This window comes from Ostrinia nubilalis, chromosome 22 (assembly GCF_963855985.1).
Source record: "Ostrinia nubilalis chromosome 22, ilOstNubi1.1, whole genome shotgun sequence".
Classification (NCBI taxonomy): Eukaryota; Metazoa; Arthropoda; class Insecta; order Lepidoptera; family Crambidae; genus Ostrinia; species Ostrinia nubilalis.
Genome location: NC_087109.1, coordinates 28,786 through 41,356, shown reverse-complemented (window position 1 = coordinate 41,356; position 12,571 = coordinate 28,786). Strand labels below are relative to the sequence as shown.

The 12,571-nt window shown below is 47.8% G+C and overlaps 1 protein-coding gene across 1 annotated transcript; it reads right to left on the bottom strand.

The window, feature by feature from the left end:
- Positions 1-56: 56 nt before the first annotated feature.
- LOC135082998 (influenza virus NS1A-binding protein homolog A-like) lies at positions 57-11,930 on the bottom strand. The gene is made up of 9 exons (XM_063977759.1): positions 11,873-11,930; positions 11,035-11,111; positions 8,767-9,299; positions 8,523-8,681; positions 8,086-8,449; positions 6,947-7,420; positions 6,346-6,474; positions 4,605-4,853; positions 57-4,049 (listed from the first exon to the last, which is right to left on the bottom strand). Coding segments are annotated over exons 1-9 (2,226 nt in total). The 5' UTR covers positions 11,875-11,930; the 3' UTR covers positions 57-3,810.
- Between the last annotated feature and the right edge of the window lie 641 nt (positions 11,931-12,571).

The following is a 12,571-nucleotide window of genomic DNA, read 5'->3' as shown; positions in this document are numbered from 1 at the left end:
ATCAATTTGAAATTATGTAATAACTTAATCCCCAGGAAATGTGAAAAGAAACACGATTGTAATAATAAATGGAATATTTATTGAGTTAAACATAAACAATACTGAATACTGACAGTAGTAACGCACATCGCGGCAAGGGCAGCCATTCCACGGCGGAAGAAATCTTCGCGGCTCTCGTTTTAGACGACATTGACATCGCGTACTGTCCATTACCCACCGGATCAAAGCCGCGGCATAGCATGCCCCATTACCGGATTCACATCGCCCCGTTACAAAGATGAAAATAGCTATTTTTTGTAGAATTGGAACCAGCAACAGTTCTCGCCTGTGGTCGGTTTATATTTAGTGAAGGCGATGTTGATAAGATAATGAAACTTCACGTGAGCGATGACCTTATGAATTACTATAATAATTCAACCCAAAAACTGATCGCAATTTAGATGAAATTAGTATTTAGTAAAAAAACACCCTGTGACAACGGCAAGAGATACGATCTGTCTATGGACTGGATTATACTAAAATTGGACACTCCTTATCACAATCCTATTTTTTTACGGCTGCAAGAGGGGACCCCCTATCCATAACACAAAAATATCGACGCAATAAAAACGCCGCGTATTCATCATTGCGTTATTGGATTTGTTTGTGGGGACCAATCCGAAGATTTCTTCCGAGTGAACTCACACACGCACACAATACATACAAGCTCTCTCGCCCTACACCTCGCGCATTCACTTCCGTTTGATTTTAAAATACACCAACATCGTGCAATATCGCAATATTAAAATCGTATAAATGCAAAGGGTTGCTTATTTTAAAACGTGTAAAATTCATTGTATTAAAAGCATCGTAAAGGGAATGTTTTTCTTAAATGCAATTTCATTAAGCTCCTTAAAAGTATACAAAATTCATTTCCTTTTGTGTGCACATTATACGGCGATGAATACGTGAGGTGTGGAGACCTCGACCATTCTGCTAAATGTCTTTTAGTGTAAATATTAACTATGCGCGCCCCGCCGCGCCGCCCGCCACAATCTAAGTAGGTACTTATCTTATTGCTACCGCTGCACAGAGATCTCCTCGTTTCCATGTAACGTCGCTACTACATACTAATTTACGCAAAATTAGTATTCATTGTCACAGCCAATTCACTGTCGGCAAGGCCACTGTGTAGGTAAATGACAGGTTTCAGTGATTGTACAACTACATCTAAATGAGTAAAAGTCATGGTTCGTTCATGCAAGGAGTGAATCACCGCGTACGTAACACTTGGTTAGATGAAGACGAGGAGACCGCCGTTTTATAACTTTATGTTAATAAATTAGAATTTTCTAAAATTACGTTAACAGGACAGTAAAAGCCCGAAGATCTGGCGCGGTCGGGGCGTCTTCAAATTAAAAGTAAAAATAAAATAACAGCGTAGGACGCAAATTATAATACCTAGTACAGAAAATAATCGTACAATCTAGTTGTGACCGCCGAGGCGGGTCGCGGCGCCGCTCTACACTAGTCGTATAGCGCGCATGTGTATGGCAAGTTTGTTTTATGCTTTCTCGGTCAATGGCGCGCGAGCGGCGCCGCGATGTCACAATATCTAATTACTTTAACCATCTCACCGCACGACTAAACTATACATATAAAACTTAGTCCCGGGGCTTCGGTCAGCGCTCGCACAGCGGGTAAACGTCTCGAAACACATTTCATAGTCAAAAGGTGAACCCGATTCAGAGATCCCGTCTATTCAAATATTTATTCATAGTGTATGCCTCGTCATGTAAAAATCAAAATGTAATACGTCTGGTGGTCAAAGGAACAAAGTCCCGATAGACGAAATCTCGGAACCAGGGTAACGTCGACGGCCGACGACAGCGGCGCGGCGACCGAACATAATTACTCTAAATATCACAATGAAACCGTCCCTAAGAACTTTTGTCGGTGAAGTTCGCGGAAACAAACGAAGGCACTGGGTCGCGCCGTGCGTCGGGCCTCGGCCTGCCAGACTACGCGGGTGCCTGCCAGGCCGTGACGCGGGTGCCTGCCAGGCCACGACGCGGGTGCCTGCCAGGCCACGACGCGGGTGCCTGCCAGGCCACGACGCGGGTGCCTGCCAGGCCACGACGCGGGTGCCTGCCAGGCCACGGGACGAGGCCCGGGCGGCGCGTGCTCGGGCACGGCGAGCGAGCGCCGGTACAGGAACAAACATTTGTTAACCAACCAATAACGGCATTTTATAAAGTATCTCTTACACACGCTGATCGTACACAAAATATTTCAAAATTACTACAAAATACGATGTTATTTTATAACAAAGATTATTTGTACACTTGAATATTACACGATAACACCTAAAACCTCACTAATATAATTTATTGATGACGGTGCTCACTTCTTACATATATTCCGTAGCCTATCGTAGCGAAGTATATCAATAGAAATTGCGACGTGCGCTCGCGTGACTTCACAGATTAGTTAGCCATTAATCTTAATTCATAGTGACCCAATACACATTACGCTGTCCAAATTATTTAGTGATCAATTATCGCAAAAGTAATCCATATCGAAGACATTTTCATGGTTTTTTTTTGTTACATGATTCAATAGAATACTCTCATTTTATCAACCTAACGGTTACTGCAACTTGAAGTCTGCTCAGTCAGACAATAAGTAAACGTGAAATAGAAACTTCAGTACCTCTAGCATGAACAGCTTTCGTCTTCGAATCGTTTGCGTACTCGATAAAATTCGATACTCAGTCTTCGAATTAAACAATAACGTGACAATTTTGATTCTCAAAATAAGTTTCGTGCAACCACATCTCATATTAAGTTCACTTTACGACACGTTCACAAGGGCGCTGTTGTAGTTTTCTTACTAAATCTTTTGATGGCGATTCGAGTACGCAAACGATTTGAACTCGAAAGTTTTTCGTGCTAGCCGTACAGACAGCGTGTCACACGCGCTCCGTTACGAAAAGAAGCTGCGCCCTCGCAACGGGACGCTTCCACGCGCGTCGCCCGCGATCGGAACGTCGCGCCGGGACCTACCCGCCTCCGCAGCGTCCGATCGCCGGCTTTTACCCGTGGTCCCCCCAACATGTCCCCCTGGTGGGTCCACGGGTAATTTATTTTAACCATGGTCCCACCGCACTAAGTGGCAAACATTGCTTGTCACCTAGCCTAGGTATCTATAATATTATAAAAAAATCTATAATTAATATAGAAAATAATTATAGGTAGGTACGGCACCATAATATCTTTATACTATACTAGCTTTCCGCCCGCGGCTTCGCCCGCGTGGAATTTTGTCTGTCACAGAAAAACTTTATCGCGCGCGTCCCTGTTTCAAAAACCGGGATAAAAACTATCCTATGTTCTTTCCCGGGACTCAAACTATCTCTATACCAAATTTCATCAAAATCGGTTGCGAGGTTTAAGCGGGAAAGCGTAACAGACAGACAGACAGACAGACAGACAGAGTTACTTTCGCATTTATAATATTAGTTAGGATATAGTTGGGATTAGTTGGGACTAGTTGGGATGAATCACATCACACATGTGGGTTAAAGTCACTCATATCCTACTCGGCGTTTGATATTTCATCCCAGACATAGGTGACATGCAACGTTTGCCACTCAGTGCGGTGGGACCATGGTTAAAATAAATTACCCGTAGACCCACTGGCAAACACTGTTCAGAACGGTGGGACAACGGGTAAAAAAAATTACCCGTGGACCCACCAGGGGGACATGTTGGGGGGACCACGGGTAAAAGCCGGCGATCGCAGCGCGGGGTCGGCACGAGGCGGCCGCTATCAGTACAGCTTCTCGCCGGGCTCCTCGGGAGACGCGCCGGCCGCGAGGGGCGCGGGCGGCGCGGACGGCGCCCACAGCGTGGTCCACTCGGCGTCGGGCTCGCGCAGCGTCTCCACGCAGGCCAGGAACTGCTTGCCGTCGAAGCCGCCCACCGCGTACAGCGCGCCGCCCAGCACCGCCAGCCCCAGCGCCGCCCGCGCGCGCCGCAGCGAGGGGCCCGCCGACCACGCGTCCGCGCCTGCGCCGCAACCAGGGTTGCATGATTTAAATCACGATTTTTATTGCATGATTTTTTTTATAAAAATCACTAATTTAAATCAATATCCGAAAACGGAATTAATGCAACACTGGGAGTGCATATTAATCAACTATAATGTTCGAAAACAATGTTGATTTAGGTGTGAAAATATAGTCGTTTTGTATGTAAAATTGGTAAAAAAATATTTTTCTTTCTGCGAAAAAAAATAATAAAATTGATAATTGTATTAAGATAGGTATTCATGTAATGGAAACGGACACCACTTAAAACGAGCTGTTTTTGACGAAAGTTTTTTCTTGTTTCAGTAAAAATATGACAAACCATCTTACACAGTTTACTTTTTTTGGCTTGTTCCCGCATGAAAAACTAAGGCAATGATTGCAAAATGTAATAAAAATCAAATAAATCAAAATAATCACGATTTTTTTGATTAAAATAAAAAAATCATGATTTTTTTCCACCCTGGCCGCAAGTGAACAGGTCAACGACACGCGCTCGGATGCAGTCGTACAGCCGTGAAGGAACGAGTCTCACCGGGCAGCAGGAAGTCGGTGCGGCGCAGCGAGGCGGCGCCGTCGGAGCCGCCCGCCGACACCAGCCGCCCGCGCCACTGCGCGCCGCCCACCGGGTGCAGTCGTACAGCTGTGAAGGAACGAGTCTCACCGGGCAGCAGGAAGTCGGTGCGGCGCAGCGAGGCGGCGCCGTCGGAGCCGCCCGCCGACACCAGCCGCCCGCGCCACTGCGCGCCGCCCACCGAGCGCCGCGCCGTCGGCAGCGCCGGCCCTGCGCAGTGCACACCATACCACGTCACTACCGCTGACTCCCCACGAGCTTATTCCACTACATGATAATATCATACAGATGGGTTATACTAGGTAAATTTGATACTAGGTGCACCTATTCCAAGTATTTATTAATACTCGATCCAAATACCTGTTCAACCTAGTACGTAGTAATTTAGCATACTTGACGCGACTAGTGCGGACTGATACAAGTAATATGACTTTAAAATACTTGGCGTATTTAAAAGATATCAATTTCATAAAAATATTTTTTTTTTTTTTTTTTTTTTTTTTTTTTTTTTTATGTGATAGGAGGCAAACGAGCAAACGGATCACCTGATGGTAAGTGATTACCGTCGCCCATAGACACCCGCAGACCCAGGGGCGTTACAGGTGCGTTGCCGGCCTTTAAGGTAAAGATACGCTCTCCTCTCCTTTACATACTTTTTTCTTATTTACATGAATATGGTTTGACTACGTTTGTGTGCGTTTGCTTCGTCGCGCTCAAATTTGTTTGGTCAGACAGAGACGGAGTGAATCTCTACGTTCGCACATAAGCTTAGCGAGAAATACTAGGTGCGCGTAATACACGACTACGGATTACGCAATAATAACCTCTATTACTTTCAGGGTAGGGTCAGAAATCGTGTAATTTATAAAATACTAAGTGGATCAAGTATTTTAAAAAATGGAATAGGTGCCGCCTAGTACTGTAAAATACCTAGTGTGTGGATCTGTTCTAGTAAATACGTCTCATCTCTATAATATCATTCGTTCAAAGCTCCAAAGCACAAAATATAACAGAAGGTAAACTCATGTATGTACCTCGCTTTGCATACCTCTCTCGCTCGCACGCTCGGCCGTCGCGCTAGGGTTGTCTTATCATGTGTTGCGTTTATTTCGTTATGATAGAAAAATGTTACTCTTAATACTATGGAAGAAAGACAATAACAGATATCCACGTATACTTATGCAGTTATATTTAGTACGTTATTATAGTAATAGTTTGCAAATAAATACACGAGAAAGAAGTAGTATTTAGTTGAGTGGTTGACACTATTATCCAATAATTCCTAAAACCTCTCTAAAACAATTCGATATTCCTAATAAATGAGTTGGCTTTCAATTTGTCAACGTTAAACGAACTATTGAAATACAAATAAATACCTCACTTACCTCCCGGAATCAACTGTTACGTTTCAAAAACGAAAATTTAGTTTTTAACGTTGAGTGTAAGCAACCGTCTACTTAACAAATGTTATGATACCCCTTTTTTGTTGTTCACTAATTTTCGCACAAACAAAATAATTTTACGAACGCGTGAGCAGCGTCTCTCAAGCGAACGCAGTCGCGCCTCGCATTCGTCCAAGACAGTCTCGATAACGCGTACGTGAGCGGCGTCTATGTGTGCGTGGCTCGAGCGCGCTCAGTATGGAGTTTACCTTCTGTTATATTTAGTGTCTAAAGCTAGCGAGTGAGCGTGCGACACCGACCCGGCGTCCAGACGGCGTTGGGCGCGTCCAGCGAGAGCGTCTCGGTGGAGGCGAGGCAGTGCCACGCGTCGCAGCCGCCCAGCGCCCACAGCGCGCCGGCCCAGTACACGCCCGCGCACTGCGACCGCCCTGCGCGCACGAAATAGAGGGTTAGCAAAATTAAACACAGAAGTGAACGATTTCTACTAGATTTTTACTAGTGTATAATTACCCTAACATTGCAAAAAGAAATGCTGTGTATACCTGTAATGGAGGTCATATACGTATCATGTGTTAAACCATGTTAAAATGTATGAATATTATGTATGTGACTTTGTTGGTGTACCTAATAAATAAATAAATAAATAAATTTCTGTCTAAAGCCTGGTCCGTGAGCACGTAGAATCCCGTCCAATGACCTCAACTACCCATCCTTATCGCTCGCGCGTAATTATATTGCTGTCGCGACTGTGTGACGCGCGTCCGCAGTGAGTGTGCGAGCGTGACAGCAACATAATTACGTGCGAGCGACAAGGATGGGCATCTTAGGGTCATTGGACAGGATTCTACGTGCTCACGGACCAGGCTTTAACAATTATCTAACAAATTAGAAAAAACGAACCAGTGATCAATGGTGGAGCGTCAGCCCAGGCGTCGGCGTCGGGGTCGTAGCAGTCGACGCGGCGCAGACTGAGCCCGCCGGCCCAGCCGCCGATGACGTAGAGCCGGCGGCGCGCGTCGTCGGCGGCGGCGGCGGCGTGCGTGCGGGCCAGCGGCAGGCGCGCGCGCACAGTCCAGGCGCCGGCGGCCAGCGCGTGCACGGAGTCGAGGTCGGCGTGGCCGTCGCTGCCGCCGAGCGCGAACAGCGCGTCGCCGAGGCGCGCGGCCGGGAAGCGCGCGCGCGGCCCGCGCAGGTCGGGCAGCGGCGCCCACGTGTTGGTGGCGGGGTCGTAGGCCTCGGCGGCGCGCAGCACGCGCGCGCGGTCGTAGCCGCCGCACGCCACCAGCCGCCCGCCCAGCGCCGCCGCGCCCAGCGCGCACCGCGCCCACGACAGCGCCGCCAGCCGGTCGCCGCCCTCGGGCTCGCGCGCGCCGCCTGCACAGACGCCAGCTCAAACCCGAATATCTATCTTTGTTAAGCTTTCGAAATACACGAGTGTGTCACGTTACGTTTTGTGATAAGATTAAGAATGATAAATTGGAAACCTTGACCGACGGTGGCTGCGTCATTATGATACATCAAATGTGCGCGTCGAGTGGTTTCTCTTTTGGAACAACTACATTTAGATATTTATTTGACGACCTATTTAAAAAAAAACTTCAATATTGCGGTAACTGAATATGGGATCTCAAGTGATATTATTTATTAATAAAATAATAATCCTGGAATCTACGGTACCGACCACGTGAATGGTCAATATATTTTGTAACGTAATAAATCGTAGCTCAACAGTACGTTCTGGACCTCCACTGAATAAACGAGCTGTCATTGAACCGGGCGGCGGCAGCCGGGTTCGTTTGAACGACCGCCAAATTCATGTCAAGTTCAGAGTCACTCAACCGACAACAATAAGATACACCGCGTGCGTCACTAACAAATACACATTGATTGACACAAATCGGTCACAGCCTCCTACTTTCAGTTAAAACGATTTGGAACAAGTTTCAACTTTTATTAACATCTTTTTCAATGGAGTCTTATATACGTAGACGGTGGCCTGAGAGGCCACCACCCCCAGCTACAGGGAAACCGGCACTCACCGAGCACGCCGCCTCGCGTGATGCCGCCGCCGGCCGCGCGCCACGAGATGCGCGCCGCCGCCAGCCGCCCGCGCAGCGCCACCAGCGCGCGCGTGCACCCGCCGCCCGCCGTGCGCGCCGCCACCACGCTGCACTCCGCCGCGCCGCCCGCACGCGCCACGCGCGCGCCCAGCGCCGTCCCCGCCGCCGCCGCCACCGGCGCCTTCGTCTCCACCCGCCCGCCGCGCGCGCGCTCCGCCGCCTCGCGCCGGTACTCGCCCAGCGCCGGCGCCTCGCCGCTCGACGCCGGCAGCTCGCCGCAGTCGCGCAGCGCGCCGCGCGCGTCCACGAACAGCAGGTGCGTGCGCGAGCACAGCTCCTCCAGCTGCGGACACACGGCTCGTTGGTACCGGCTCCCGCGTCGCCGCCTCACGCGCACCGCGGGGCCTCATACGTACGTCGAGGTCGGCGGCCTGGCGCTCGCGCAGCCACGTGAGCGCGGCGGCCGCCACCGCCGGCGCCGTCTCCTCGCCGCCCTCGGCGCTGCTCTCGCGCAGCATCTCGATGTTGATCTTGGGCAGCGCGGCCAGCGCGCCGCTCGCGCAGATCTCGTCGAACTGCGGGCAGAGGAACGCGGGTCAGGTCGGGTTCCGTCGGGACGGCCACGGCCGGTGCGGCCGGAGCGTCGGACGGCGGACTCACGTGGTCGGCGATGTAGGCGTCGAGGTCGCGCAGCAGGTGCGGCTCGAGGTCGGGCAGCGCGCGCGTGAGCAGCGCGTCGGCGGGCGCGGGCCGGCGCGCCAGGGCCCGCGCCAGGTGCGCGCGCACGGGCTCGACGCGCAGGCGCCAGGCGGCGCGGTAGAGGCGGCGCGCGGCGGCGGGCTCGCGCACGCGCGCGCGGCCGGTGTAGGCGTACTCCACGAGCGTGCGCAGCGCCTCGGCGTCGACGCCCTCGACGCGCAGCGCGACGGACGCGGGCGCGGGCCCGGCGGGCGGCGGCGCCTGGAAGGCCTCGAGCAGGTAGGGCGAGGCGGCGGCCAGCAGCGCGCGGTGCGCCGGCACCTCGGCGCCGTCGGCCACGAGCACGGCGTCGTAGTGCTGGCGCGACTTGCGCAGCGCGTTGAGCGCCAGCAGCGCGCGCGCCGGCGCCGCCGCGTCCCGCAGCGACAGCTCGTCCGCGCCCTCCGCGCCCGAGCTGTCCTCCGAGCCCGACGCGCTGCCGCAGCCGCCGCCGTCTGCGCCCGACACACGAACACAATGACATGCTGACTGTGTAGGGTACGCTGACAGTTTACCCGTTAGAAAAAAATACTCAGCGACCATAAATCAATATTGCATCACAAGATTTTTCGCAATGTGATAATGTAAATGAATTCTAATATGTAATTCGATACAATAATGTAACAAACAGAAACTAATATAATAATTGAAGCTACCTATAATCTAAATGCATTATGCTTGTGAACGAGTACTTGAAGTGAAGTTCCAGCTAATTCAACTAACTATAAGGCTGAGTTGCACCACCTAACTTTGACCGTAACTATAACAATTACCAGTGTTTTTTGTATGGAGTTTGACAGATTTTTGACGATTGTCAAAGTTAAAGTTAGATGGTGCAACCCAGCCTAAGTCTACTGTTTATTGTAGTTATGATGAGTCAATAAAGAGAGTACCTCCAGATCACAGATGTGTTAAACCATGTTAAAATGTATGAACTGTATTATGTATGTGACTTTGTTGGTGTACCAAATAAATAAATCACCACTTGCTCTTCAAAACACATTTTCCTTGAGTTATCACACTACTTCATTATTTTCCCTAAACCAGCTCCAGCATTGTGATTTAAGTCCAATAAAATGTACAATCATAGAATGTTTACTAGTCAATAACATATGATTTAGGCCTGACATGCAAACACCTGTTGTGTTGTAAACAAGTTTAGAATAGAAATAAAAAAGTAAATAAAAGTAGTCAAGTTGGTCTCATTTTATGAAACTTCGCTGAACTTATTATTTTCATTATGAGGTAAAGAATAAAGCAGCCTCAAAAGAACATAAGTACATATTACTTCTTCTGTGGTTAATGGTAGGCACTTGGCAGTATATTTTGCTTGGCTGTGTTGATGTACTGCTGGTTATCTACTACACTGTTACAGGCACTATATCAGTTGATAACAGTAAGCTCTTTAAACTATCTGGTAATTGCCCTTGCCACATTACATATAATAAATTAAAATGATGTTCTGAAATTATGGATAACTAGCTTTCCGCCCGCGGCTTCGCCCGCGTGGAATTTTGTCTGTCACAGAAAAACTTTATCGCGCGCGTCCCTGTTTCAAAAACCGGGATAAAAACTATCCTATGTTCTTTCCCGGGACTCAAACTATCTCTATGCCAAATTTCATCAAAATCGGTTGCGAGGTTTAAGCGGGAAAGCGTAACAGACAGACAGACAGACAGACAGACAGACAGACAGAGTTACTTTCGCATTTATAATATTAGTTGGGATTAAAAGTGAAACAACGTAGGTGCATACTGTTAAGGAAAATAAACTGCTAAAAATGCCGAGACATTAATCACAGTGGGCAATTGCAACTAGGTATCGTTATGGTCATTGGAGTTCTGGCAGCCAATTGATTCAATTGACTCCACATTGAACTGCTCTCGAACAACCAAATCTTGTTTAGTCAGTCAACTACTAAGTAGATATAATTTGTGAAATCACAATACTGTGCTCTGCAATGAGAAAACCAAGTTTGTTTTTGCAATATACAAAAAATACCTACTGTAGTCAATGACATTGACATTATTTAAAGTGAATTAAAAAAATCTACTTTATCGACTATAAGTAGTTAAAGTAAACCAATTACATTTGACAAGCAAACTAGGAAGGAAGCCGACATTGACCCTGAATCTGTGATGTAAGAACGTTTATGAGGCGAAGGACTGCGACAAAGTTACAAGGACTCACCGTCGCCGTTCCTGTAGTCGTCCTGAGGCTTCATGTCGTGGCTTCCCGGCCGCGGCTCGCGCTCCGTCGGCTCCAACCTGCACAGACCACGCTACAGGTCAACTCTGCACCACCACCGCACGCCAAGACACTAATCAGCGAGCGACGAGCGCTGCCGCTGCGCTCTTCGCGACTACACCGCGAGTTCCGACGAACGACTAACTGGATTACACTAGAAAGCACGTGGCCGCGCCTCGATCGAGCGGCGGCGACGCGTCGAAGGCCGAGACGCAGTAGTCGAGGATCACATGGCGGCGTGCACGTAAACAAACCCACCTGATGCGCTGCTCGCTAGCTGGGGACGTGCACTGCGGCTCGCTGGCGCTGCGCTCGGGGACGCACGCAGTAATTAGATTAAATTCATTACGATCCTGCTGCGACAGCTTGGGGAAACGTTCGACAACGCCGCGCAGACCTTGTTTTTAAATAAAAAACTGGCTGACTGACTGACTTTGACATTTATCAACCTCCCATTGTTTGGCGTGTTCCATTGCAAGAAATTATTTAATATGTTTAGCAATTTTACATTCCATTCCATGAATTTCCATGCCACATAATATTATTGTTGTGTGGAATCTTAAAATGCCTTTCATTTTAACTTTTTCAGCCCAATTTAATGAAGAGTAGAAATTAAATAAGGGCACTACTGTCGTTCACATAGCAACCCTGATAGCGCGACTAGATTGGTCTTGACCTTTTAAATAAATAAAATACAAAACAAATTATGGCACTAAATTGGTATAAGGCTAACTAGTTTTACCCATTTTCATATTACTATATGCACTTTATCAAGACTCACATTCTATTTTATTCTAGCTTTTGCCCGCGGCTTCACCCGCATGAAATTTAGTTTATCACATAGAGAAAAGTAATAAATACATAGGAAATAGAGAGCCCACTCTGTCAAATTTTTGAACCTACTAATTGACAGCCTGGTGTTAAATTCCCTGTACTTAACCTACGTACCTACGTAACGCTCACATACACACACAGTTCACGCACACATAGGCCCTTAACCATAACCTTCAAAGAATTATTGTTTTTATGATGTACAATGTAGATTTTTTTCAAATCCATTATTTTGAAAATATTTATCTTAATGGTGTACGTATTGTATTATTTTCAAAACAATGGATTTGGAAAAATTCTACATTGCACATGGAAATGCCAATAAACAAAAACTTTTGAATTTAATAATTTTACTTTATTTATGAACACACATAATATTATACACCAAAAGCGTCTTTTCGCAAAGTTTTCAACAACACTAAAAAAGCATTTGCACATTGAGAAAACTCAGATCACTTGTGAACATAACAGAAAGTTTCTTCGCGATTCACGAAGGAACGAACAAAACTCCGATGAACCAGAATAGCAGCAGGTACGAAGGAATGAACTTGAATTTGACTCGACTCTTCAATACTTTAATAGGGCCACAGAACACTTACATGATGGCTAAGAAAACAAGAATGCATTTAACATAGCAAAAACAACACCG

Coding starts and splice junctions, on each gene's coding strand:
- LOC135082998 (XM_063977759.1), bottom strand. Junction 8,682..8,766: donor ACGCCTACATCGCCGACCAC/GTGAGTCCGCCG, acceptor CTCTGCCCGCAG/TTCGACGAGATCTGCGCGAG. Junction 8,450..8,522: donor GCCAGGCCGCCGACCTCGAC/GTACGTATGAGG, acceptor GTGTGTCCGCAG/CTGGAGGAGCTGTGCTCGCG.